Genomic DNA, 27,775 nt, shown 5'->3' with positions numbered 1-27,775 from the left:
AAGATTGGAAAGAAGTAAAACTGGCTTTCTTTGAAGACCACATGATTATCTATGAAGAAAATTCCAAGGTTACTACAAAAGAGCTTCTCGAACTAATAAGTAAATTTAAGAAGACCATGAAAAAAGTAAAAGTGAAAGTCACTGAGTTGTGTCCGACTCTTTTGAGACTACAGGGACTATAGTCCATGTAATTCCCCAGGCCAGAATATTGGAGTGGGTAGCCGTTCCCTTCTCTAGGGGATCTTCCTCTCTGGGGATTGAACCCAGGTCTCCCACATTCCAGGCAGGTTCTTAACCAGCTGAGCCACCAGGGAAGCCCAAGAATACTGGAATGGGTAGCCTGTCCCTTCTCCAGTGGATCTTCCCAACCCAGGGTTTCCTGCATTGCAGGCAGATTCTTAACCAGCTGAGCTATAGGTGTCCCGTAAGAAGACCATACGCTGTGCTGTGCTTAGTTGCTCAGCTGTGTCCAACTCTTGCGACCCCACAGACTGTAGCCCGCCAAGCTCCTCTGTCCATGGGATTCTCCAGGCAAGAACACTGGAGTGGGTTGCCACTTCCTTCTCCAGTCCAGCTCTTTAGGACTCCACAGACTGTAGCCCTTTAGGCTGCTCTGTCCATGGAATTTTCCAGGCAAGAATACTGGAGTGGGTTGCCATTCCCTTCTCCATAAGAAGACCATAGGATATGTTTAACGCACAAAAGTCAATTGTATTTTTATGTATTAGAAATGAATAACTGGAAAGTGAAATATTTACAATAGCAAAAAAACCATGAAATGCTTAGGGATCAATTTAATAAAGTGTTTATAAGACATGTACACAGAGCTGAACTATAAGAAGATCTAAATAAATGGGCAGAACTAAAGAAATATAATATTCATGGATTTACTGTTGTTGTTTAGTTGCTAAGTCCTCATTCCTGTGTGACCCCATGGACTGTAAGCTGCCTGGCTTCTCTGTCCATGGGATTTCCAGACTCAATATTAACATGGCAATTCTCCCCAAACTGACTTAGCACTTTGGTGCAATTCCAATCAATATTTCAGTAGGTTTTTAAAAAAAATTTTATGTTTTTTGTGGAGGAGGAAGAAATTGATAATCCACTTTTAAGCTTTATATGGAAATGGAAAGAATCTGGGATAGCCAAAACAACTTTGAAAAAGAACTTGGTTGGAATCTCTATAAAGCTACAGTAATCAAGACAGTCTGATGTTGGTGTAAGAATATACATATAGATTAATGAAACAGAATAGAGTCCAGAAACAGACCTATACATTTCTGGTGGACTGATTATTGATAAAGGATAGTCTTTTCAACAAATGGCAGTAGAAGAATCAAACATCTTCATATCAAGAAAAAGAACCTCTATGCTTAATTTCCACTATATAGAAAAACTTGAAATGTATATAGTTCTAAATAAAAGAACTAAAGTTCTAATGTTTCTAGAAGAAAACAGGAGAAAACCTTTGTGACCTTAGTTAGGTAAGACACAGAAATCATGAGTCATTAAAAAAAAACAGATAAATGGAACTTTATCAAAATTAGAAACTTCTCTCTGAAAGATAAGTCACAGACTAGGAGAAAATATTTGAAAATGCATTGTTACCAAACATGTATTTGGTAGAAGACATATATATATATATATATATCTCCTGAATATATGAAGAAATCTTCCAACCCAATAATAACACAAACAGCTCAATATAAAAAAAATGGGCAAAAAATCTGAACATACATTTTGATAAATATAGCACAGAGACAGCAAATAAATAGATAAAAATGTGCTCAATATTATTAGTCACTGGTAAAATCCATGTTACAACCACAACAAGGGGCTTCCCGGATGGCTCAATGGTAAAAAATCTGCCTGCTAATATAGGAGACACGGGTTAGATCCCTGGTCTGGGAGGATCCCACACACTAAACAGCAACTAAGTCCATGCACCACACCTGCTGAGCCCACATGCTCGAACATCCGTGCAGCGCAGCAGGAGAAGCCACTGCAATGAGAAGCATGCGCACCTAATCTCTAGGGCAGCCCCCTGTTCGCTACAACTACAGAAAAGCCCAGGCAGCAACAAAGATCCAGCACAGCCAAAAGCAAAATAAATGAATAATAAAAATTATTTAAAAAAACCACAAGATACAAGTATATACCTATAAGAGTGTATAAAATTAAAAAGAGTGATAGTATCAGGTATTGTCAAGGAGATGTGGAGCAACTGGAAATACTTTGTTGGTAAAAATGTAAAATGACTTAATCACTTTGGAAAGAGTTTGCAGTTTCCTAGGTAGTTAAACATATACTTCTTATACAGCAATCCTATTCACAGGTATTTACCTAAGAAAAATGAAAACATGTCCATACAAAGATCTGTATGCTAACGTTGATAGAAGTTTTATTAATAATAGCTAAATAGAGGAAACAACCCAAACGTCTATCAGAAATTTGTGAAAGGATAAACAAACTATGGTAAACTCATACAATGGAATACTCCTCAGCAACCAAAAGAACAAACAACTGATACATGTTCTTACACTACCTATAAAACATCAGACAAAAAGGCTACTTTCTATGCTGTTCCATTAAATAAAACCTGGGAAAAAGCAATACTATAAAAAGTGAAGTCGCGTGGTCGTGTCCAGTTCTTTGCGACCCCATGGACTATATAGCCTGCCAGGCTCCTCCATCCATGGGAATTTCCAGGCAAGAATACTGGAGTGGGTTGCCATTTCCTTCTCCAGGGGATCTTCCCAACTCAGGGATCGAACCAGGGTCTCCTGCATTGCAGGTGGATTCTTTACCATCTGAGCCACCAGGGAATGGCCATCCTATAGGGAAGGAAATAGGCAGAAAATAGGTCAGCGGTTGCCACAGGGGAGGAATGAGATGAGAGGGCTGAATGCAGAGGAACGACAGGGCAATTCTGGGAGGGATGTGTTTTAAAAATTGCTTGTGATGGTTTCACCACTGTACACATTGGTCAAAACTCAAAACAACTAATTTTTAAAGGATGATTTTGTATGTAAGTTTTACTTCAAAAATCTGACTTAAAAAATGCTTCCCTTAAAAATTACATCATCTCATGGATACTACTGTAATGATGTAAAGCAATTAGCCTCCAACTAATAAAAATAAATGGAAAAAATAAATAAATAAATAAAAGATATTTCCCTGTAAAAAAAAAAAAAAAATTACATCATCTCACTGGTATCCAACCACTAGCAAACCTTTCCCACTCATCCCCAATGCCTCAGCATACACTCTCCTACTGTTTGGCCAGCCTCTTCAATGCTCCCATCCTCTCATCCTTTTAATCTAGCTTTCATCCATTCTCTTTCAGGTCTAACTCAAAGCCTAATATCCTCCAAGAAGCCTTCTCTGTTCACTCCAGGGACAATAACCTCAACGTACTCTGAAATTCTATGACATGTGCAATTTTCCACATATTTTATACAGTGATTATATACTAGAGAGTATCCCTGATGATCTGTTTTGGGAGGGAGGGGACTGACTGTTCATGCTTAAGAACAGAAGGCAAGTTTTTGACGGCTTGATACCAGTTCTCAAGGTTGCTCAGCAAACAACTGCCATTTGCTAAAATTCAGCTGATTTAATGAGTTCTCAGTCTTATAACTGTCAAAATGTTATCTCCAAAAGATGCTGGAAAACAATTACCAGAGTTTGTGAAATCCTTTTTTTTTTTTTAATAAACAGATTCCTGATAGAAAAATGTGGATGATTTGGTTGCCTCTGTATTGGAAGGCACAGAGTTAGCTTAGGTGAGTCCTTGAAAATATCTTTCAAAGAACTGTCAAGATGAGTATTTATAGTATCTCATCTATTAGTAAATACAGAAGAATATGAAGACTAGTCATGGTTGACTTCTCTTTTTGAAAATGGATGAAGTTCTCTTCTTAGATACAGCGCTTTAGTTAAGACCAAATAAGTCAGGCAAATGCACTTTAGAAGAAATTTCAAGAACAATATAAAGGACAGGTTATTCCAATAAAAATCCCCTGCACACATGTGGGCTTATGCCATGGTAGATATAAAGACAAATCAGACATGTACCTGGTCTTTAGGAAGCTTTGATTAAGTAGAAGATATAAACCATGTCTGTATCTTGGACATGGACTTGGGCAAACTTTGGGAGATGGGGTGGGACAGAGGCCTGGAGGGCTGCAGTCCATGGGGTTGCAAAGAGTCGGACATGACTGGGCAACTGAACAGCAATAAACCATGTATACAAATAAACCCAACAAGAGAGAAATCAAGAAGAGACACAGAAATTACTATGAAGTTTAGCAGAGGAAATACTTCTTTGTGTCTTCACCATGAACCTTCTTTAAGGCTCATGGAGAAGACAGTATTTTTGAGCTGAACTGTGAAGGACAGAGAAGATGGAGGAAAGTACACAGCATAGTCAACAATGAATCTGATTTTATAAATGCCAACATTTAAACAAAACAGCCCAAGGTTGAGAGCAAATTTTGTTGTTACTTAAAATACTAGCTAGATCATACATGAGCAAAAAGTGAGTATCTTCTGACAGTTCATCTTCTTTCTAATTAAAGGAGAAAATATTTACACAGAAACTAGTATCACATATACATTAAAATACATAGCAATACATGGATTATTCCACTGAGCAAAAGAAAACGGAATAGGGAAATAAATATTTTTAGAATATAAATAAATACATTGTATACTTTTTCCTCTCCTTCAGGTGATGACAACAGTGCTTTTTCCTCTTGTTCTGGTGTGGGTTCTGCATCTCCAGAGATGAGCTTTCCAAATACCTGGTGAGGAAGACAGGGAGGTGAGAGTAAGCTAATGGCAGGAATCACCACTGTGAAGGCCTGGAGGACGCAACAGCTGATTCTGCAGGTTTTATAATATTCCTATGCTATTTTACTGCATACCTCTACTTTTCAGAAATATGAATGCAAAATGAAATATAAGAATTTGGGCTCTGAGAAGGAAAAAATGGGCCAAACTTATAGCTAACAATCTCTAACAAACTGAACAAACTACTTTGTTAAGCTCTTGATATTATTATTTAAGTAGTACATTATTTCATTTTATCCTGTGCTAGACTATGTGTAGTAAGGACACTCACTTGAGATGTAATAAGTCTGAACACTCGCAGAGTCTCAGCTTCACAGTTCCTTTGCTGGGCCACACTGGCTGAGATCTGGCCAGCAATTTTTGTGCTTTCGCCATCCTTCCAGCCCAGGACCTTAACCTGTCGAACTCTCAGTGTATTTTCTGGGCCCTTTAATTCAATTTTGATGATGTGATTATCCCCTCCTGGAAGTTCACTTGTTACCCAACCAATGTGCCTGGAATCCAGATCCACCTAGGGGAGCAGAAAAGGGATAGAAACCTGATACAAGTGGATTACTATTTTATCACTGTCCTAGACTTAATGACAGTAGTTGTTATGTCCTAGTGTTAATAACAGTAAGCTCAAATAACAATAATTGTACACACAGAGAAGTGTATTAGATTATTTCACACTGATTATTTTATTTAAATCTTGTAAAGATAAGCAATAATATAATAGCTACAGATGAAGAGAGTTAGGTTAACACAGATGGCAGGAGTCCGGTAAGTGGTGGATTTGAGAACTAAAATACAGGTCTGCTTACATTATATGTACTATACGGCTTCTGAGCACAAGTTACATAAGTGAAATCACTGGAAACAATTTTTATGACTGTACCTATACTGCCTGTAAGTAGAAATGCTCACATGATCAGCAATGAAATCCTATTTTGTGCACCTTTACATGAAAGCACATTTAAAGCAAGGATTTTAGCTGTGCACTTAATACGTTTTACTTTCAAAGAAATATTATATAATATGTAAATTCACATCTGTGATAATTTACTTCAGTATATTTCATTGAAAATCTAACTCTTCTCAAGGATTAAATTTCAATGTACTGTACAATGGTTTTTGACACTATTCACTCACAAGGGAGTGAGTTTATACAGCATCTGTCACAAGCCCAAACAAGACTTGTTTCTAGAGTAGGTTTGTACATTGACTTTTAATCTGGATATATTGCAGTGCTGTAAACGGAAAGATTTTAAAAGTACAGAACAATAATCTATATTTTAATCTGAAGTGTGGCTGAATTACAGTGGCATTTGTGAATCGGATCTATGATGAATTCTAAGTCACCCTGACTCTCTGCAGGGGAGCAGAAGTCAGGGTGGAGGGCACAGTATACTTACTCATGACTACAGAACATTTAGGAAAATAATGGGTAAGATGTTTAGAACAGAGGTGGTTATAACTATTTCCATACATGGACTATTTGCCAATTTAGTGTGTTGAAAAGAGATGGTTTCCCATAATACCGTGGCATGCCAAAATTAGAACTCAACAGTGGAGACTGAGAAGAAATTTCTACCAAGGCAGTAAAAACATTTAATGACAGTTTTAATTACCTGCTTTATTCTGCACAAATCTTCTACTGCTTTGCCAGTTAAGAAGGTCATTGAGGTGACTTTATTCTAAAATAAACAATTCAAAATAGTTATTATGTCATGTTACTGGCTTCAACGGACAGTGATTTCTTACAGCCTATCAATATCATATCAACTCTTCTGCTTGTCTTTTATAGTCCTTCCTAACTGACTTCATTCCATCTGTCCAACCACAGTTCCTACAACTCCTGTCTTTTTCTTATTCTCACAAACTACTCCATCTTGAATCACACATTTCAGTCCTTCTCTATGGGCTCTGAGAGAGGAGGCTAGCATTCCTTCTTTTCATCCAAAGTCTAATCATTTAAATTCTATCTCTATCATGAAGTCTTTCAACAATTTGCCTTGCTACTTATGTCCCATTCTATTACATGATTCTCATTGCTTCTGGTGTAAAAGGGAGGAAGGTAGGTAGCTTAAGCAACAAATACTTGCGAGTATCATGATGCCCCCAGACAGCCATAGGGACTTGAGGGAGGATACATAAGAGTGATGAGTTCTATCCCTTTGAGATCTTTGCCAAATTAGGGAAGGACCATTAAACATATAAAGTATCAAAAGAAATTTAATACCTTTAAGTACTGGAAAGAATCATAATGGTACTAGAGTCAGAGACCTTAAGATTGAGTAAGTTTTATGCCAAGTACATCACGAAATAGATGGACATATGTATTCCTTGGAGAGTTGTATACTTTTAAGTGCTATAAGCTGATGCAATTCAAATGAACAAATGCTGTGTTTAAGGCAGTGTGATGGGAAGGCTGGGGGACACAGTACACTATGCAAGTCTTAATGATGCATATAAATCAGGGGAGGTTTCCTAAAAGAAAAGCTGATGTGAGCATATCTGTTAAAAATTAACATTACCCTGATAATCTCTCCTAAAAGACAAAATGTTAAATTGATTACAACCACTGTTTTGATGGAAAATATATTCTAGCTTAAAACATGAATCAAAGATAACACTGTACTGAGCAGTGAGTTCCTGCCCGAAGTGTTCTGCTTTATTACACGTGACTTTCAAGTAAGACAAAGTAGTTGTACTGATTGAACTCTTGGGTCTCAAGAGGTGGTAAGCAAGAGATACAGTGATATATTAGCTAAGCCTTTTTTTTTCTTATTCAATCTGTGCTGATGGACAGCAGCTGGGGTGACTGAAGATAGCAAGGAGTGCTCTGACTGTAGACTGAACTTCTGTGGTTGGCATTCTCCACTCAGGTCATCTGAGACCCAAACCCACCACTTTGGCTCTCCCTGGGAAAGGAAATATACAAGTGGGATAGGAGCAGCTTGGCAATGGCCCAAGGGGACTTATTAATACTGTATCCGCAGGCCACTTCCTTTCTGAGAGAAAAAATTCTAAGAAGTATTCTTTCTCAAGAATGGGGTAGAAGCATGGGAATCTGGCAGTTGGTGTTACATTCTTCTTGGCCCTTAACACTCCAGAAAATAGGATGCTTTTTCTTCTCCAGTGTTTTTTGTTAAAGAGTGCTCAATTCAGTTGAAACGTAGACAGGCTACTAGGGAGAATATATAGCATGATCATACAGGTTAATCCAGGAACTCTCCCCAACTCCCCTGAGACGGTGGGGGTGAGGATTAAAAACTGAAGGCTAATTACACCTACACACTGCACAAACTGCATTAAGTGCCGCTAGAGTAAGGTAAAAAAGAACCCAGAGGAGAGAAAGAGTAACTTTTATAGAAGAGGTACTGGAGGAGAATTTGTCTGCTGGGTCTTAGACTTGGGAAGAATCTGAATGGCGGAGTTTAGGAGAACTTCCAGGCCAAGGAAATAGCTTGAACAAGGGCATGGAAGTAAAAAAATCATGAAGCAGATATTTATTTTGCTTAGCTATAGATTTCATGTATTTATAATCAGATCCTTTCTTAAAATGGGTATTCCACAGTGCCCCAAGTCCTATTAATCTGTTTTTAGACTTAAGAGTTATTTTGAGAATATAAATAGGTTGTTTGTTTGGTAAAGTTCCAGATGAAAGCCTTTTTGCTAAAACTCAGAAATGAGACTGTTTGATTAATAAAGGTCTGAAAAGAACTAACAAACCACAGTTAAGTTTCCTTTCTTACCCCAAGATCTCGGGAATTGTCCACATGAACAGATACATAGCGGGCATTGATGCCTTTTACACAGTTGATGGTGATGTTCTTAGTTTTGTTTTTATCCTCATCTCCTGACTCCCAAAAGGTTTCTGTGGAACCATCTGTCAAACTGCCAATCATGGCAGGTCGGCTTGAAGTTTTTATGTCAACAATGCTGGTTAAGTCCTTTAAGCACATTACTATGCACAATTCCTACCAGAAACAAATACACATAATTGTAACACTCAAAAGGAAATCTTCCACAATAATAAAATAGGCATGAGATAGAAATAAAAGTAAGTATCAAATTGTTCAGGAGTAATTTTCAGTTTTTCCTTCAATACATTGTTGAGTATTAATAGGATAACAAAGGATAACTGTTAGATGACTGACCTGACTCATAGCTTCAAAGCCAGACTGTATGCTGATGCTAAAACTCTCTTCACTGTCTCCGTCATCTGATTTTGACAAAATATTGTTAATGTGATGAAAGACATTGCTCTGATGGAGGAACTGGTGATCAGATTGCTTGAATTTCAGACTCCAGCACCTAAAAAAGCATAAGTAATATATTAAATAATTCTTTTTCAGGAACCTCTAAGGAATTCCTTGAAAAAAAAAAAAAAGCACTCTGCAGCTAATCTTAATGCTGTAGGTAAAAATAACAATATTAGAAATTTTAAAAATTCAAGAAACAAAATGATTTCTACTGGCTTTTTTGGGGAGAAATATATGCCATTTCTCTTGGACAATGTAAATGCTAGGAAAGTTCACCCATTTTAAATATAGCCAAACTGACACATGAAGATCAAAGCTATAAAAGCAAAAAAGGTAATAAATCAGTTTTGTAGACAAGTGTTATCCCAACTATAACAGCCTCTTAAAATTTATTAGTCCTACAATTCTACACTAATTCATCAAAGTATAACATACTTTGTACTTCAAAAATCTTGTACTACAGAATCTCTTCTCTGCTGGTCTCATCATTAGGAATGTGGGTAGCCAAAATCACTGTCAACTTATTTCTTATAAATATCAATGGAGGATTTACTCATATGTGTAGTCCGGTAGGAGGCTCTCGTGATAAAGTTCACAATGTAAAAGGAATGGTGAGGACTTAAAAGGAGGAGATACTCTTCAATGCAGTTTTAGGATTGGCTGCATTTCTCTTGATATTCTTTTCAATTCAAAACCCTATATTGAATTCTGTTTTTGAGATTTCATTGCCCTCTCCATTTTTGCAACATTTAAGTTTCTACTCTTGGGGAGCACTGAGACATGTGATTTCGGGTAGAAGAGAAAGGAAAGTGAAGAAGATGGTTTCAGACTGTGACAATTTAGAGGACTCAGAAGTATACTATCCACAATTTATAGAGGGGCCACCAGGCACGAGCTGAGGCGAAGGGCAATTCTAAATTACAACCATAATGAGGGAGGCACCATTCATATAACACAGGATTCTTTCTACCTTAAGTATTTAAAGAGCTCTTTCAAGCATTTCATGCTTTGACTGCTTCAGAAAACTCCTTTTCCCAGGTACTTAGGACACTTGGAAATAAGATTACCTCAGGGCCATCTGCTGTAATGAACTGCCACTGGGGAGAGACATCATAAGATCGGAGATCGTCTGAAGTAGGCGGTGAAACGTGTGTGGTAAAGGATGAGCGGCTTCCCCCGCAATCACTATATCTGAGAGTGGATGCTCACATACCCTTGTATCTTTCTCCTAAGACAGAAATGGCAAGCAAGTTCATCAGTTTGGGAGCTGGAAGGAATTTTTCCCACAAAAGAAAATGTGTATTTAACGATACTGATATAGTAGAAGTGTAAACAATAAAACCAAACCATACCTCAAACATCCAGTAAGATTAACTAATTATGTTTACATTTTTAAAGGAAAAAGTGATAAGGTTACCTATAAATAAAATCACCGAACCAAATAAATGCCACATATGAGGATCAAGTCCAGTGTACTCACTAATCTACTAGCAGAAATGAGCCTTTCCCTTCAGCTGAGCACCACCCAAACTGCTGGCCCACGAAGTTGGGAGCCAGCAAGGAACTGTTTCCATTGAGTAGGTTTTGGGGTATCTGTTACACAGGAACAGATAGCTCTTATGGATGTGTGATAACTTCACACTGTAATTGTGGATTGTTTTCAATTTTTCTTGCAGCGCTATTGATTTCATTTGACATCTTTAAGGTTATTTTATTAACTACATGCATACACTGAAGACACAGAATTACTCTTCAATCATTTTGCAGAGAGCCTCCTTATCCTTACTGATAATTATGTCTTGAAGTCTATTTTATCTGATGTTAAACTAGCTGTAGCAACCTAATTTTGATTGGTATTTATCCAGTATATCTTTTTCTACTTTTAACCTTTTACTTTTAATCTTCCTCTGTCCTTCTGTTTTAAAAGATGCGATGCTTATAAACAGTACTGAGCTACAGATCACCAGCCCACGTTGGGTGCATGAGACAAGTGCTCGCGCCTGATGCACTGGGAAGACCCAGAGGGATCGGGTGGAGAGGGAGGTGGGAGGGGGGACCGGGATGGGGAATACATGTAAATCCATGGCTAATTCATTTCAATGTATGACAAAAACCACTGCAATGATGTAAAGTAATTAGCCTCCAACTAATAAAAATAAATGGAAAATTAAAAAAAAAATAAATAAATAAATTGAGGATTTAGTCTTCTACTTTTTTACTGTAGAAATATAAATGAGATCCATAAATCACAGCTCCAGAGGTATAAATGTAGCTGGAACCCAGGCTTCCAGGGTCCACTTTCAATGCTTTTCCATGATACAGGCTGCCTCCTATAAAATTGAAGTCCCTTCTAGCCAAACTTTTTGAATTTCATATCCAGGTACAATCTCATTTTCATTCTCTGTGCCTTACAGTAATGCTGTGAAGTAGATGGCTCTTCTCTCTAATAATGTTGCCTTCTTCATCTTATATTGCACTGTATAGTACGTATCTTCCAACTGACTGCTTTGTGTGTGACAGTGATAGCTAGTGAGAAATCAGAATTGACTGACAGTGTTTCTGAAGACACAAAACTTTCACTTAGCATAGTTAGTATGTTGCTCATAGCTCTGAATTGGTATTCTTGCCTTTAGGTTATATAATCTGTGAATGACCTCATGTAAATTATGGTATTACCTGAAGAGAGTTCGACTCTTCTATAAAAGTATGGACAAATAAAAAACCAAGACTCTTGCTCACTTGTTCTGCATTTTCTTTGTTTGTTTTATTTTCCTCATCCTCTTCTTCCTCTGGTTCCACTGGAGCAGGAGTCAGAGATGCCACGAAATGCCACAGAATATCATGGAGAGAAGTGGTCTGGATGACATTGCATAGAAGCCAGTTGAAAGCCTGCATGAAAAAGTGAAACTTGCTCAGTTGTATCCGACTCTTTGCGACCCCATGGACTGTACAGTCCATGGAATTCTCCAGGCCAGAATATTGGAATGGGTAGCCTTTCCCTTCTCCATGGGATCTTCCCAACCCAGGGATTGAACCCAGGTCTCCTGCATCACAGGTGGATTCTTTACCAGCTGAGCCACAAGGGAAGCCCTGAAAGCCTGCATAAACAATGGTAAGTAAGTCCAAGATAAAGAGAACCTTCTGGGACTCAAGTATTTTAAGGGAAGACTCTAGGAAGACTGATTCACTGAAAGTACACTGAACTTACACTGTCAATAATTCTGGCCCTAATTAAAAAATTAACAGTAGGGAATATAATACCTATGAAATGCAATTCCAAAATACTTTTCCAAACCACCTTTCATTTCAAAAATTTGTCTGAATATTAATTTACCCAAGCATATTTTTTCCAACTTGCATTTAGGATCAACATGCATTTACAATGTTTCTTAAGTTCTACACAAGCTGCTATTTACTTAAATATAGATTCAAGTGGTTCCCACTGATGAATGGCAGGTTACTTCCTACTCATAGTAAAGAAAAAAGATTTGTTATATATACAAGTCTATGATATACAGTGATCCATTTTCAGAGAACAGAGACCCAGATAAATTACTATTGTTAAATTTATAATTCAAAAGCCCTACTTCTGATCCCTTTTGCATGATTACTCTAACTGAAATGACACTATGATTATAAAAAGCTTTTTTAAGAAGATACTATCAGGATTCAGACAATAAAGCAATGTAGAAATGAAGTCTTTCAGAGTGCTTAACTATGAAACTCAAATTCATTTATATTCTTAAACCTAGGAGTTTAATTTTGTTGCAAACACAGTATTTCCTATTCACTGAGGTCTCTTAATTTGTCACAATTTCTGTTCAGTAGAAAACTGACATCATTAAACAGAACCATCATATGAAGCTTATGAGGAATGAATCAATAATCCTATTCATGTATTCTTACCTCCATAGCAAAAACTCGACAAGCAGATTTCCTTAACGCCTGTTTCATTGCTATTTCCAGACCTTCTAGATCATGATGCTGTATGACAAAGGCTAAGACTGGCCACTGGAAGTTCCGTTCTCCTTTGGAGAGGGAGCTGTGGGCTGAGATGAGCCGGGACAGCTCGGGAGACGGATGCCTCAAGAGCGAGGAACCCACTTCTGTTTGAAGGAAAAAAAAAGTATCAATTTTCATAGGCAACACATATTAATATATTTAAGGTGATTTCAAAAAACAGTATCCAGCTTATTCACTTAAGTGTCTTTGGGGTTTTTTTTTGTTTTTGCATTTGACACAAATCTTAATGATTTCAATTTTTTACTGAAGCTCAGATTTAAATATCTTACTTAAAGTTACATACCTATTAAGTTGCAAGGTAAGTTTTAAATCCAGGTCTGAATCTAAAGTTCATACTTTCTACAACACTATACAAAATGTGATTTATTTTATCCCCAAATGGAATCTATATCTTATCCCCAGCATTTTCTAAAGGACTGCTTTGTAATAAATGGTATTTCAATAAGAGCCCAAAGATACTTGTTGAATATATCCTCAATATATTCCTAGAAGATCTTCAATAAGATACATAATCATCTACTTAAAAATATTAGGTCAGATCTTCATTTAGTAAGTAGTTGGCCTGATAAACCATTAACATGTTATCCTTTGCTTCTTGGATTTCTTTCTTCACTCTTGAGACAGAATCAATTAGCCTCAATTTGGGGCTGCTGATACTAATTAGTCCAGATTATCTAAAATTTTTTACTGATTAAGAGCTAGCTGTATCTCCAGCTTTTATTATCTGTTTGAGTGGCAGTACTTACAAGAGTTAACAAGTTTCTATTGAGAATATCATTGTGAAAGTGTCAAGTTACTGGAACTGCTGGTTTACTGAAGCTTAGTGGGAGGGATAATGGTAGCAATATTCAGCTTAGATACCTAACAAGAAATGTATTTTAAAGATCAGTTTATTCTTGAATAATAGTTCATGATCTCTGGGTGTCTCTTCCAGCTAAGATGTAAAATTCAGAAAGGCACATTTATGGCTGTGTCACACAGAATGTTTATCACGATTTAAAATTAATCCATTCCTCTGCCTTCAAAAATTAGATTAAAAAAATCTACAAATAAAATCATTAGGATCACTCCATCTTCTTTTTTATCTTTATACTTACCAGTGTCTCCACTGTTAACTCTTCTCCGAGGAATGGCTTTAACTCGTGCAGGTAAGATGGAGTGCTGTTTATCATATTCAGAAGCAACAACGGAGTAGGATCTTTGGAAGACTGTTCTCTTTGCAAGATCAGTATCAGTTATGGGACTAGTTTCCAAACTGCAGATAGAACAAGGTGACAGATAACTCAGGAGAAAAAGGGAATGACATGACACTGTTTTACTTGGTTTATAACAGCGTGGTCAAATGTGTGAACCATGTGGAAGAATACAAATTCAAAGTCAACTTGAGAATCTCTCTTTAAGCCATAATTTGATCTTTCCAAATGTAATCACATTTTGACTGATTTCAGAACTGCATTTTAAAACTTTTGCTTCTCTTAAATCTACTTGGCATTTTAAATGAAAAAGAAGAAAAGGCATCAAATATTCTAAGTTTCTCTCAGAAGCAAAAGCACTGTGGTGGAAGACAGGTGTCATGATATTCAGGAAAAACAGGCAGATTATATTCATAATAGCACTGAATAGGGAGAACGTAGATATATACACGAAGAAACCTAATATCAGGGAAAGTGAAAGGATGCAATTTTCGTCTGGTTCTGAGTGTTCTATGAGGTTTCTCGTTCTCTGGAGGCGCTGCCCAAAGCTCCATCTGGCACACAGCCATACCACAGTGTATGAGAGGTGATAAACTGGTTTCCACCTCAGTTACACTATACTTAAAGCTATTTGAGAATTCAGTGGTTTTCAGGAGGGCTATACGAAACCAACTTATTTTTTATTTTTAAACTATACAACATTAAAAAACAGTTACAAAAGTATTAAGGTGGTTATATAATTTCTTTTATTGAGGCATTTTAAAGAGGAAGATAAATACATTTCTTTACTTTCTAAGACAAATTTACAAAATATTCTTTTTGTTTCTTTTCCATTGGTCAAGCCTGGCTTCAAATCCTATGGCCCTCAGTAAAGCTTACATATTTTCTAGTAACTGGCTAACTCTGGCCACGTTGTGTCCTCACTGCCTAAGTGAGTGTACATTCTTGTTTGAATAGATGATAAATGTTGTATATAACTAATTGGAGTAAAAGTGATCTTTTATCTCCAACTGGATCTGCTATCAAGGACCTCACCTGATTCATGAATGCATGCCTTTTCTTACTGCTCTAACAGTCAGGACAGTTGACACGACTTCCTTCCTGAGATGGAGGGATGCATCAATATGAAAGAACTTCTAGAGATTCTCTTCTATTTAAAATCTCTCTTCCACCAAACACTGGACTCAACAAAACTACAGTAACTCAAATACCTCGGTGGCATGGACTTCATGTTGCTCTCTGGCTCTTCAAATACATTGGGACTCGCATCAGGAGTTACTGATATGTACGGGGCTGGCACAGATGTAGAACGCAGGTACCTCATTTCGTCCTGGAATAGGTTGTCATCTTGATAGCCCACGAAATTTTCATGATGATGCCTGCATTAAATCAAACGCAGTAACTTAAAGTATGATGTAAAACAGACACTTTCCATTTTTATCCTCCTTTGTCAAAGCAAAAATAACTCATACATCCATAATTGAGGAGTGTAAAGTATTAAAATAGCGGCAGATGTTAAGGAGGAAGAAATAAAAGGTTGATAATTTTACAAATAGGTATTCCAGGTACCAAACATTTAAAATCCAAAACTGAATTTCTTTTGAGAACTTTTCCATCTTTCAGTGTTTCAGTGAGTGATCCCACCAGCTATCTGGGGGCCTTGAGCTAAAATATGTTGGTGTCACAGAGGGCTTAGCCCTCCGTCATGACCAGTCCTTCCGGCCTGTGGATGCTAGGTTCCCTTTCACTATTCTCTCTCCTTGTTTCCCCATTATCACTGTCTTGCTTCAGGCTGATGACATTTCTTGCATGGACTACTGGAGTATAGGCAGTGACCTTTATGGTAGGAACACATGTTAGAGTGAAATTTGAAACAGATTAGATATATATGAAATGTTTTGTGGGTTAGGGGGGGATATATCTATTCCCCAAAGAGCTGAAAATTGTAAAATTCATAACTAGAGTATGCCATCAATTTTTACACATTTTATCATTTGATTGTATCCTTTTCAAACTGGAACAGAGGTGCTAGTCTAAGTACAATAAGCAGGTGACTAAAGCTGAAGGCTTGTTGCATTTGGCATTCCTGGTGATTTTTTCCACTGTCCCAAATGTACTTAGTCTCACATTTCCATTTTTGTTTCCCGTTCATTTTATTGAATTAGAAGTACAACGACAAAGAAAACAAACTACACAACTCTGCTTCTCAAAATGAAACTGCTGGTTGGTAAGTCATGCCAGCAGGCAATTTCCAAAGTGATTTGAAAAAAACAGCCAAGTGACATTACCTAGCTAATGTCTGCAGGTAGAGACAAGGCATTTTGACGGGAAGGTCCTCGGAAATGCCCTCTCTCACGCTGGGCAGCTGAGACTGGAAGGGCTTTGCGGGGTGGTAGCACAGGATGCTGGGCTCGGCCGCGCTGCTCAGGGACAGCAGGAAGAGGGCGTTGGCTTTAATCACCTGGTGGGCCTCCATGGTGGGCAAGGCACGCGGCGTCTTCACTTGCATCGGCTTCCTCCTGGACTGCTTGACCTGGAAGGAGAATTTTCAGGGATCTTTTCCTACTTGTATTCAAATGTAAGATTTCTTAACCTACATAGTTTTGAGTTGCTAACAAAAGTTGTTCAACTCTTGTAGAACTGCTTTAAAATAATAATAGTGATTACCAAAAATGACATTTACCTCATGTTTCTGAACTGATTGAAACTAATTTATATCAAATACAAACTGTAATTTTTTTCCCTCTTTTGGGGGAAGTTAAAAATCTAACTAGTAAAATCTAAATGTAATTATTTAAATAAAAGAGTAAATAACCTGTGTGTGTGTGTGTGTCTGGCAAATATTTTAGTTAGGTGTGTCACTAATGTGAATAAGCCTCACTTTCCATAAGTCCTCAATATAACTAGGGATTAAGAAAAAGAGAGAAGAGATAAACAGCAGAAAAAGAGAAGGAAAAAGGAAAAGTGAATAAAGAGAAAGAAAAGGTGAAGAGGGAAAGCTATGTATATGTATATGTAAGCAGGTAACTGAGTAGCACCCAATAAAAAATTACATCTCTCAACGGGGTATGTATGCTACACGATAGTCGTTTTGTGTTATCCCAAGACATAATTTGTTTTTGCCATTAAAAACAGCTGACCTGATCAAATTGGTGCATTATTCCTATTATAAAAGCTCATCTTTAATATCAACTATATGGAGTTGTCTGATAACACGATCCTAAAAAGAGATTCTTTCCCCTCACTCTATGGTCTCCCTCTCCTCCCCTACCCTCCAGGTTGTTACAGAGCCCCTGTTGCTTTTTTTTTAATTGAAGGATAATTGCTTTACAGAATTTTGTTGTTTTCTGTCAAATATCAACATGAAGCAGCCACAGGTATGTACATGCCCCCTCCCTTTTAAACCTCCCGCCCACCACCCTCCCTGGCCCACCTTTGTATGTTGTTACAGAGCCCCTGTTCGGGTTTCCTGAGCTGGACAGCAAATCCCCACTGGCTATCTGTTTTACACATGAGAATGCAAACTTTTATGTTACTGAAAAGAGATTTTTATAAGGTTTATCCTTGTCATTCGCAGCACAGCCAGGACAAAATAAGCATACCTTCTCGCGGGCAGCGGCCTGTTTCTCGCGGAGGTACTTCTCCCTGCAGCGATCGCACACCAGGTACCACGTGCTTCCTCCTATGCCACCGTCGCCACAGTTACCAGCCCATCCGCCACAGAAGTGCCCGATGCTATTGTAACCTTGCCCACCAGCATACCGGCCACAGCCTTTGAAGTAAGTATAAACAGACACTCAACACCGAAGTGTCCTTAATAGTCTGATCCCTGCTACCTATGCCTAAACGACAGATTTCCCCTCTCAAAGTAAGCAAAGTACTGAAGCAAATATCTAACTTTTTCATTTTCTCCCCCACTCTCCGCCCCCACAGGCTGTTAGTTGTATCAGCAAACTTGCATTCATGACCAGAGAGTAATCAACTAAACTGATGTCTAAAATACTGAAGATATTCTATACAGGCAGATGAAAAGAAACATAAGACATGGGAACATTTATATTTATTTAAGTGTGCCAAAAATTTGGACAAAATAGATATAAAACATTCTGTACAAACGGTAAATTTTATGGATCACATGTTTTACAAAAGGTTTCAGTATAATACGCAGGAAGAGAAAAGCATCTACCCAAATTCATAATAGGTGAATTTTGGAATATTAATCAATTGTTATAGAAATAGTTACATTTATCTAAAATACTGTCTTCTGATGAAACAGTTGATAATCTCTTACACAGGAAGAGGCCCATAGAAATCAATATAATTTAGTTTAATTTGCAATTTTGAATAGGAAAACAATGTCAAAAGAGACTTAACGTTGAGACCTTTCCTGTGTGTTTGGACATGTTATTTCTACTGTGTGAGACAGCAATCCTTTGGGTAACATGTAAAATATTTTAGAAGTTAACAATATCTCAGAATATGATACACTAAAACGAAACAATACTAAACTACCTTGCCATCGCAGTATTAGAATTTCTTTACCTATTTTCCACAAAACTTATACTGTATTGATAAACCACTTAAAAAATTACATTCTAAGAAAACTATAAATTCTGGGCAAAAGTTTCCCTGTACGTTAAGGTAGTTCACGGAACAGCTTAAGTCAGAAGCTACCGCATCTTGCGTATGTTCCGTAACACTGCTTACCTGGGTGAGCCTGCCTCATGTGGTACGTCACGGGGTACGGGTGGGACTCCCCACACAGCTCACAGATGGTGTCTTTCTCTGGCCCTCCTACCGCCAGCTGGGCCATCTCCCCAAAGAGATTACCCCTGGGCCGGACTTCGGTCTTCTCTTTTTTCTTCTTTTCTTTTTTTGCCTTCTTATTCTCTTTCTCACACTCTTTCTTTTTGAGGACGGCACAAGAACCAGGACTTGGGAAAATCATATTCTGGGACGCTGCTTTGATAGTGGCCAAAGAGATGTCTTCCCAGAAAGCTACCAGGTGCTGCAGTGTCAAGGGGAGCGGCGACTTCGACTTCGTCGCGTGGTGCGTGGACATCTCAAAAGTGGCCTCGGCTTTCCCATCTTCACATTTTTCATGCAGAGGGGGCTCCTTCAGCATGGACAACACCTTATTTTTGTTGATGCTACCCATTTTAGATATGTCTGGCCCATGAGGTGCAATGTTAAACATATTCAGTGCTGATGATATTTCCAACGAGTGTCTGTTTTTTAATTTGGTTTCTTTTTCTTCTGTAGGCTGCTGGCTGTTTAAGCTACTTCTTATAGGAGCGTGTTCTTTGGACAGGTCCGGATTAAATTTTAAGAAAGAAGAACAAGCCATGGCGTCATGCACTATGCCTTCGTGCCACAGGAAAGAGGCGAAGACAGCCCGGGCACACTCAGCCACGGAAGGGGACATGGCTTGTTTGGCTGGCTCCAAAGGTTTGGATCCCTCTCCTTTGAAGAGAAAGCTGGATTTTTCCTTCTTGGGCCTGGTGTGCCTGTTAGCACATTTTCGACTTATTTTGGGGGACGCCCTCATTTCCTGTTCCTCTTTCAGTGGTGCTTTTCCTATGCTGAAATGCACTTTATTTGAACCTTCATCCACACTCTTAAATTCACTGCTCTCATCACAGGTGCTGTCTGTTAGGCTATTGGTTTTTAAAGTACTTGAGGTGCAGACTTCAACCACCTCGCTGTGGAGGTTTTCTTGTACCACGTGCGGAGAGGGAGCTCTGTTTTCGGATCCGGGGGAATCTTTAGAATCCTTTGGTACTGGTTTTGGTTTTGGTGATGTTGATCGCCCCCTCAAGGGTTCTGTGAGGGGCATTTTCTTCTTGCGGAGGGTATCTGGATCGAGGGTGTAAGAGTCCGATTTGGAACGTTCCCGGGGAGGATCGAGTTTGGTCTTAACAGGAGCAGTGCTTTTCTGAGGTAGATTTTTATCATGCGGTGAGGAGGATCGTGGAGAACTAGCACCGGATGGGCTAGACCTACTGGCTGGGAGCGTCTTTGGCTTGGGAGAGGATGACCGAGAACCTGGGCCTGGGGACTCGGCTCTGAAGCCGGAAGACATCCTCCCGTCAGATTTTAGTGTCTGCAAGGTGTTGTGGTTGGGGGACAATGACCGACTATGAGAATCTGACCGCAACTTTGCAGCATCAGATTTCAACATGAGAGATTCACTAGCCGATAGCCCTTCTGTACCCCTTGGCTTCTTCTGGTCAGCAGTAGTCCGGCTCATACGTCCATCAGGTTTAAGTGTTCTGCTGTGTTTGGAGGACAGTTCTGATTTTCCTGATGTACAGACGGGTCTAGCAGATGTTGAGATAGTTCCTCGGTCACCTGTGTGGTCCATTTCATAGTGAAACTTGTTAATATAATTAATTATAACTTACTGATGATTTATCTACTAAACCATGAAATAAAACAAGACTAAAAAAATTTGTGTTTCTTTGCATAGACAAAAATATTTAAAGATTAGAGAAAAAAGGGGAACGGGGAATGATTTCTCAACAAAGTTCAACTACATTTTATAATTCTAATATTCTTATAATTGGATTAGGATAATTTATTACTAACATATGAATGCTAACAGAACAAGGACAAAAAGAAAAATAATCTCTTTCCCAAGGCAAGCACTAGGTTTTCCCACACGGACACCGTGTGTTTTTGGCGTCCTGGCCCTCATGCAGGGTCTCTCCCTCCTAATGTTTCACGCTTTCGTTAGAGGCACGACAGCAAGGATGTGTTTGCTGCTGGTAAGTGGTACAGCCTTTGAGATGATCTTTCCTCCATAAAATCAAAATTCCTGCCTTTACTGCAAGTGGATATTATTGTTAGGAGGCAAGAAATCTGATTAAAGTGACTCAACTGGCACAAAAAAACTGAAAATCCATAAATCTTGCTAGAAGTATTCATATTTTTTGAAAAAGGATACTTAGTAAATTGAGAAGAATTTGTTAACTGGTTACAATGCAGTTCGTTCTTTTTCTTTTTTAAAGGGAAATGAACAAATTTGGATAAAAGTAGTAAAGTGTTGGGGGCTTGCTTGCATGTCTGTGTGTTTACAGTCATGCTCTAGTTAATATCTGTCAAGAGAGTTTTGCCACAGAATCTGCCTCCTCACGCAAGGCTCACAAAGGCTGATATTTCTGTTTGTTACTACCTTTCACTGATGTCATGTCAAGAATGGGTCAGTAAAATAAGTGTTCGATAAATATTTGTTAAGTGAGTAAATAAACTCCTATTTTCTTAGTTCTTTCCCCTTCTGCTAGTCACATGCAGATTCTCTGAAAATCCTTGATGGCTAGCACCGCAGCAGGGCAGAGGTGACAGCAGCCATTGTTGTGTAAGGGTCAGCTTTTATAAGACAAAATATTGCATTTGGTAGAATCAGACATCAGCCTAGTCCTTGCCACTAATTCTGAGGGACTAATTCGTTTTTATCACTCTGACACTGGAAATGCCCTCATCATCACATTTATTTCATAAGCTAAACCATACATAATGGTGAATCCAAGCAAATAAGCAGTTAATCTTTTATACTTGGCATCTCTCTCTACAAGATCAATTTCTGAATTTTCCAAAAGGGGTGTGCTGTCTAATTAATGATGCATGATTCCTCACAAAGGAAATCTCCACTGTGATTGGCTAAACAATAGACTTTCAAATATTAGGAACATCATTTATCACATGCCAGCAAACATTGCTTGTTTTGTAGAGAGGGTCAGAGGGCGGGCTGCTCTATATCATATTCCTATGCTTCAAGTAATGGTGAGTATTTTTTTAAGATCTGTTAAGTGGTGACAGCTGAATACCTGTTGGAGTCTAGGTGCATAAATAATGAACAATTATTTCTTCCTGACATATATTCATATAAATTATAAATGAATCCTGCTGAAAAAGTTACTTTTCCAAAACATATTTCATATATTGAAAAAAAATGTCAAGTTAGCTAAATGTGGTAAACCCATATGCTAACTAACTAATGTGTATCTTCTTCATTTGGCTTTAAAAGTTTCCAGGAATGCAGTAAGTATTGCTAAAAATGGTCATATGGCTGTTTTAAGTATCACTAAATATAAACACATTTTGTCAAAAAGCTTGAGATCATAAATACTTTCACATTCATTACTTAATTTTGTTTAATGCTTATGTTTATCATGTGTAAACTTAAGTGATAATAGACACTTTCTTTAATCTCAAAAGAATTCTGAAGAAAAAATAATACAGGACAGGATAAAAATTTAGTACATTCTAATGAATTAGTAAAAATGTTAAATATTATGTATTCATTCATTAATAACCTGCATTTATGCCAAAATCATAAATAAAAGGTTGTATAATACCATTTTATAATATAATGTACCCATAATACTCTACTGTAATATGATATGCCATAATATATACTACTTATGTGTTAAACAAGACTATATACTACAGAGATCAGGTTCTACAATTATTCCATAATATTATATAATATTACTGTCAACTGTAAAAGGGAGAAATATAAAACTGTTTTACTCATTTTTAAGAATACAAGATTTTAAAAGTTAAATTGAATATTACTCTACGACAAAAATATGTGATTAGAGTAATATTCAATTTAACTTTTAAAATCTTGTATTCTTCAAAGACAAAAATATGTGATTAGCCATGGCTAATTCATTTCAATGTATAACAAAAACTACTGTAATGATGTAAAGTAATTAGCCTCCAACTAATAAAAATAAATGGAAAAAAAAATATGTGATTAGGAATATATAGTACTTTAAAGGACCAAAGCAAATTTTTAAATGGTCTGACATTTTATCAATTGTTAATAGCTTAAACATTTCTAAAATTAAGTGACTAAGGAAAATATAAGGAAGACTCAAGCCATATAGGATGGCTCTGAAAACAAAGGTAAACTAAAAAACTTAAATTATCAAACTGTTTCTCATAAAAAACTAAAACAGGAAAATTATTTTTACATTAAATAACAGAAAAATGAGTCTAAGACTAACCTGTCACATAAGACATTATATTCTTACAGATCACCATGTGCATGAGGCTTACACATATACCTCTTTGTTCTGATCATAAGGGCTTTACAATTCCCCAAAGGCATTTCTTTCTATGTACTTATTTTATTTAAGACCTCATACAGGTTTGAAATTAAACAAGAGTACTATTTAACCTACAGATATAGTAAACAGGCATATCAATTAGGATAATCAATATAATATTGAACAGATACATCACAAATTACCCCAAAATATCAAGTTTAAATAAAATGATAAACTTTAATCTTAAATGGAATGAGATGAAAATGACTGAGGTGAACTAAAACTTCTTTCTTGAAAGCTCCTACTTTCATTACGAATGACCCATCCATGGAGGCACGCATACCCACCCTTCAGTTTGTGAGACAGAGATGAGAGAGCAGAGGCAGGCCCAGCTACACCATAATTTTTGTAAATGCGCTCACGAGAAGCAAGGTTGCGAGATGGAGATTCTATAGTGGAAAACATTGGCAAAGAAGCGGCACAGATTCAATGGAAAAAAAAATTTAGCAGAGAACACAAGCAGAAACAAAGCATTTCAAATGGTATGCGCAACTATTAACTGCTATTAAAAATTTTATATTAAAATTTTCAATAAGTTTATATTTCTCTAAAATTAAAAGCTGAAAACAATGGTCAAATTAATTAATTTAGACTAATAATGACAGCGCCAAATGTGTTAGCTTAAAAGTTAAATAACAGTCATAGCACTGATAAAATCAAATTTGAGCATTTCTTTTCAGACTAATATTTCTTTAACTCAGTTTTCTTTAATTCGGTGCTCACTTACTTATAAATGAAAGTTTATAAGTAATTTTTTTGGTAAACAGTGTGAGATAAAAAAAAGTTACTTACAGTTTAACCTACTGTCCTCTGGCTTTCCGTATGGACACAGGACTATAATTTTTCCAGTATGCCTCTCAGAATGGACCCAAGTTGACAATTATGGTCGACTACTTTTCTGAGTCCATCTTCAGTAAAAACTACTAGTGCCAATCCCAATATTTAGCGTTTGTTTTGTAGATCATATTATTGAGATACTAAATTTTATTTATAAAATGTCTCACAACACAAACAAAGCAAAAAAAAAAATTACAAGTCACTGAAATGTTAAACACATTAATGATTCACCATGCAGAAAATGAAGCCCTTAAAATGAAAAAATATATATATATATTTCAAAGAATTAACAGAACCTTTAAAACAGTCTTTCAAAAGCAGTATGCTTTAAAAAGAAATTTCTAAATCTGAAAATAAATCCACTATTTAAAATTTTAATTCATGGCAGTTAAATGTAACCAGCTGAGCTGAAACAAATTCAGGTAATAAGGAGATAAGTTTCTTAATATTATGGAAATTAAAAAAAAAATGAACACACACTTATCTCAAGAGAAAAAGTAATGGTTGACCGATTCATGATTATGGCCAAGATTAAAGATGAACTAGTCACAAGCCAAATGTCCTTCTATATATGGTATGGTGTATGTATTATGTGTCAGACAATGTCCTAGAAATTGAGCAAAAAGTAACGAATAGAAATGAAGTCCCAGCTCTTATGGAACTTATCTTCCAGTAAAAGGAGAAAGACAATGAACACATATACCCTAGACAGAGTGGTGATAAACTTGGGAGTCATAAGCACACAGATGTTGGGTAAGTCTCCATGTCTGGATAAGACCACTCGGGGAGCGAGGTCTACATGAGACCTCGGAATACAAACCTGGACATTCCTAGAAATGCAGAATAGAGGAGGATGGAGTAAAGAGGTCAGAGGTGAACAGCTGAGGCAGGAGATACCCCACACGAAAAAGGAGAAGGTGTTTCAAGAGAGAAAGAGCAATCCTGTTAAACACTGCCAACAGAGCAAGTAAAATGAAATCTTAGAATTGACAACTGAACTTAGCAAAACAAAAGTCAAAGACTGACTAGAGTGATTTCTGTCGATAAGGACAACTGCAAAGACCCCTTGTAGCTGGTTCAGGAGAGAAAGGTAGGAGTGGACAGAGGGATGGACCCACAGGTCATCAAATCATGTTCATCTAAGTTAAAAAGCTGTTAAAATTTTAACATCTTTGAGCATTCTTCTTTTTAAAGTCTATAAAACTCAAAGGTGTTTTGAACTCTACAAAAGGAGTTCTTATGCTATTAATCCTCAGTCTGCAGCTCTCACCAAAAATGTCAGTTAGGTGAGTGCCAGTTTTTGACTGGAATTCAAGGGCAATTCAAACTGTCCATTTAAGGACACAGTTTCATAGCCTGGTCACTAAAATTTGTGAAGACTGGGTTTAGCAAGGGGACACAGGAGAAAGAAGTTAGAAGACTATCTTAATTAAAAGTACCGATAACATAAATGTACAAAACTACTGATACATGGACACTTGTAGGATAAGATGTTAGAGGTTTAAGGACAAATTCCTGGAGGAGGTTTTGAAGCCAAAATATGCTTGAAGTCTTTTCAGTATGTTACAAAACCTAAAGAGAATAGGTATGATTCAGAGTGAACAAGAAGAAACAAATATTTTTTGAAAATTTAAAAAAGTTACTATTAAATGCCTAAATAAGTAACCTGTGATTTTATACATTCTTCTAGACATTTAATTTTTACAAAATTTGCCCATGTTTAAAATACTTAAAAGATTTATCCTTCAATTTAAAAATAGAAGTAATCTTAAAAGAAACATTGCTACCTATGCACAGAAGAAAAAATTGATCAATTTTTAGACATCTGATGAAGATTAATCATGCACCTTTTTATCTTGCTTTAAGATAAAACAACCAATTATTAAATTAATCTTTGTAGGTTTTTTATTTTTTATGCATAATATGGTTAACTAAGGAGAATAATCCTTAAAACAAAATAAAAAGCAGAATTTTTTTCTCCAGTACTTATTTGAAGTCAATGTTGTTTGGTATAAAATATCCCTTTATTAACAATTATGGTTCTTTACATGGCATTTATTCTTCGTTTTCTTTGTTTTAAATCCCAAGTATCAAGTTCCCTGGAATATTTCATTCATTCTCTGGTTACAGAAACTCTGAGTTCACTGTAACCTGTATTTAAAAACTTATTCCCTAGGCTAATGATAATAAAAGTTTTTTTTTTTTTTAATAAGGAAGCATTCGCATTTCAGTTGGCCAAAGACAAATTGTGGGACAATACACTGGAAGAACCAAGGCACCTATCACCATTTAGATTTAAAAAGGGGCATATATTCTATCCCTGTGTCAGCAAGATCCCCTGGAGAAGGAAATGGCAACTCACTCCAGTAGTCTTGCCTGGGAAATCCCATGGGCAAAGGAGCCTGGCGGGCTACAGTCCATGGGGTCACAAAGAGTCGGACCCAATGAGCATGCACGCATATATTCCTTCAGTGTTGAGTCAACAAGGAAGCAATTGAGTTTCTTTATCCATCTGTCGATTAGCACCCAGGGTGATTCCATATATTGACAATTATAAATAATGCTTCTGCAAATACTGGGAAGCAAATACTGGGGTGAATGTATCTTTTAGAATAAGTGTTTTTGTTTTCTTTGGATTATACCCAGCGGATTTGCACCTAAAGCTGTCAGTCTAGACAACTGCTAGCTTGCGTATGCAATTGTCATCACTATCACCTTATTCTAAACCTTCCAAGACATCAATAGACAGATGTGGGAATAATATTTATACTTAACTATACTTATTTCTTATCTGCGTATATTTTGATTGTTCACATCTTTTGACTAGGCTGAAGCTATTATTTATTGTCTCCTCAATAACTAATATTTATTTTAAAAAAATAAATAGCTTTAAAATAAGTAATTTCCAGAATATCTGAATTGTAAGTTAAGCTTAACCACTTACTGCCTGTCATAAGAGTCTATACTGTCAAAATGTCTGTAGTTCTATTCAGAGAAAAATGCAAATGTACAATTACTGAGGTTCAAATTGAGAGAAGAAAGTCAGGAACACTGTCCTTGTCATTCCACTGCAAACATGACACAATGTTATCATCACTGTTTGTGAAAGATTCATACAACTAGATTTCTTTCTACATCTGAAAGACAAATACATAAGTAAATATAGAGATGAATAAGCACTAACACGATACAGAATCTTAATAAATGTGTCAGAAGAAAAAGAGCTTAAGACACAGAATTGAAACTAAAATTTATTTACATAAATGTCAGTATACTAAATGAATTATAAAATGAGAACAAAATTTTCAACCTTAGGATAAAACAGAAATATGCCTTTCACTAGAATACAACATTAATCCGTGATACAAATGCAGAAAGGAAGATGGATGAAAATCTGTAATGATGTATTATCAACTTGTTAGTCAACAATGCCATCTTCAGTTATGGAAATGCTAAATATTTATTCATATTATAGCTTTCTGGAAGCTAAGATACCCAACTGAAC

At 36.8% G+C, this 27,775-nt stretch overlaps 1 protein-coding gene across 13 annotated transcripts in view; it reads right to left on the bottom strand.

Moving 5' to 3' along the window:
* The window catches only part of MYCBP2 (MYC binding protein 2), a 264,029-nt gene that overhangs the window by 22,727 nt on the left and 213,527 nt on the right, over positions 1-27,775 (bottom strand). For 7 of the 13 annotated variants that reach the window (XR_011489071.1, XM_070471540.1, XM_070471543.1 and 4 more), the window contains 14 exons: positions 23,721-23,822; positions 19,025-20,668; positions 17,920-18,089; positions 16,606-16,850; positions 15,529-15,696; positions 14,222-14,379; positions 13,008-13,207; positions 11,841-11,990; positions 10,169-10,329; positions 8,997-9,153; positions 8,592-8,816; positions 6,465-6,530; positions 5,126-5,365; positions 4,707-4,805 (listed from right to left, as the gene is read on the bottom strand). Coding sequence is in view for 12 of the 13 variants with exons in the window: in XM_070471540.1 (XP_070327641.1) it covers positions 4,707-4,805; positions 5,126-5,365; positions 6,465-6,530; positions 8,592-8,816; positions 8,997-9,153; positions 10,169-10,329; positions 11,841-11,990; positions 13,008-13,207; positions 14,222-14,379; positions 15,529-15,696; positions 16,606-16,850; positions 17,920-18,089; positions 19,025-20,668; positions 23,721-23,822 (3,785 nt within the window). In the remaining variant the exon portion in view is untranslated. The remainder of the gene's footprint in view (positions 1-4,706; positions 4,806-5,125; positions 5,366-6,464; positions 6,531-8,591; positions 8,817-8,996; positions 9,154-10,168; positions 10,330-11,840; positions 11,991-13,007; positions 13,208-14,221; positions 14,380-15,528; positions 15,697-16,605; positions 16,851-17,919; positions 18,090-19,024; positions 20,669-23,720; positions 23,823-27,775) is intronic. The other 6 variants (XM_070471545.1, XM_020916754.2, XM_070471542.1 and 3 more) reach the window with 5 other exon arrangements.

The sequence above is a fragment of the Odocoileus virginianus genome, chromosome 8 (assembly GCF_023699985.2).
Source record: "Odocoileus virginianus isolate 20LAN1187 ecotype Illinois chromosome 8, Ovbor_1.2, whole genome shotgun sequence".
NCBI classification, from domain to species: domain Eukaryota; kingdom Metazoa; phylum Chordata; class Mammalia; order Artiodactyla; family Cervidae; genus Odocoileus; species Odocoileus virginianus.
Note: the sequence above shows the minus strand (reverse complement) of the source record. Positions and strands in the feature narration are given on the sequence as shown.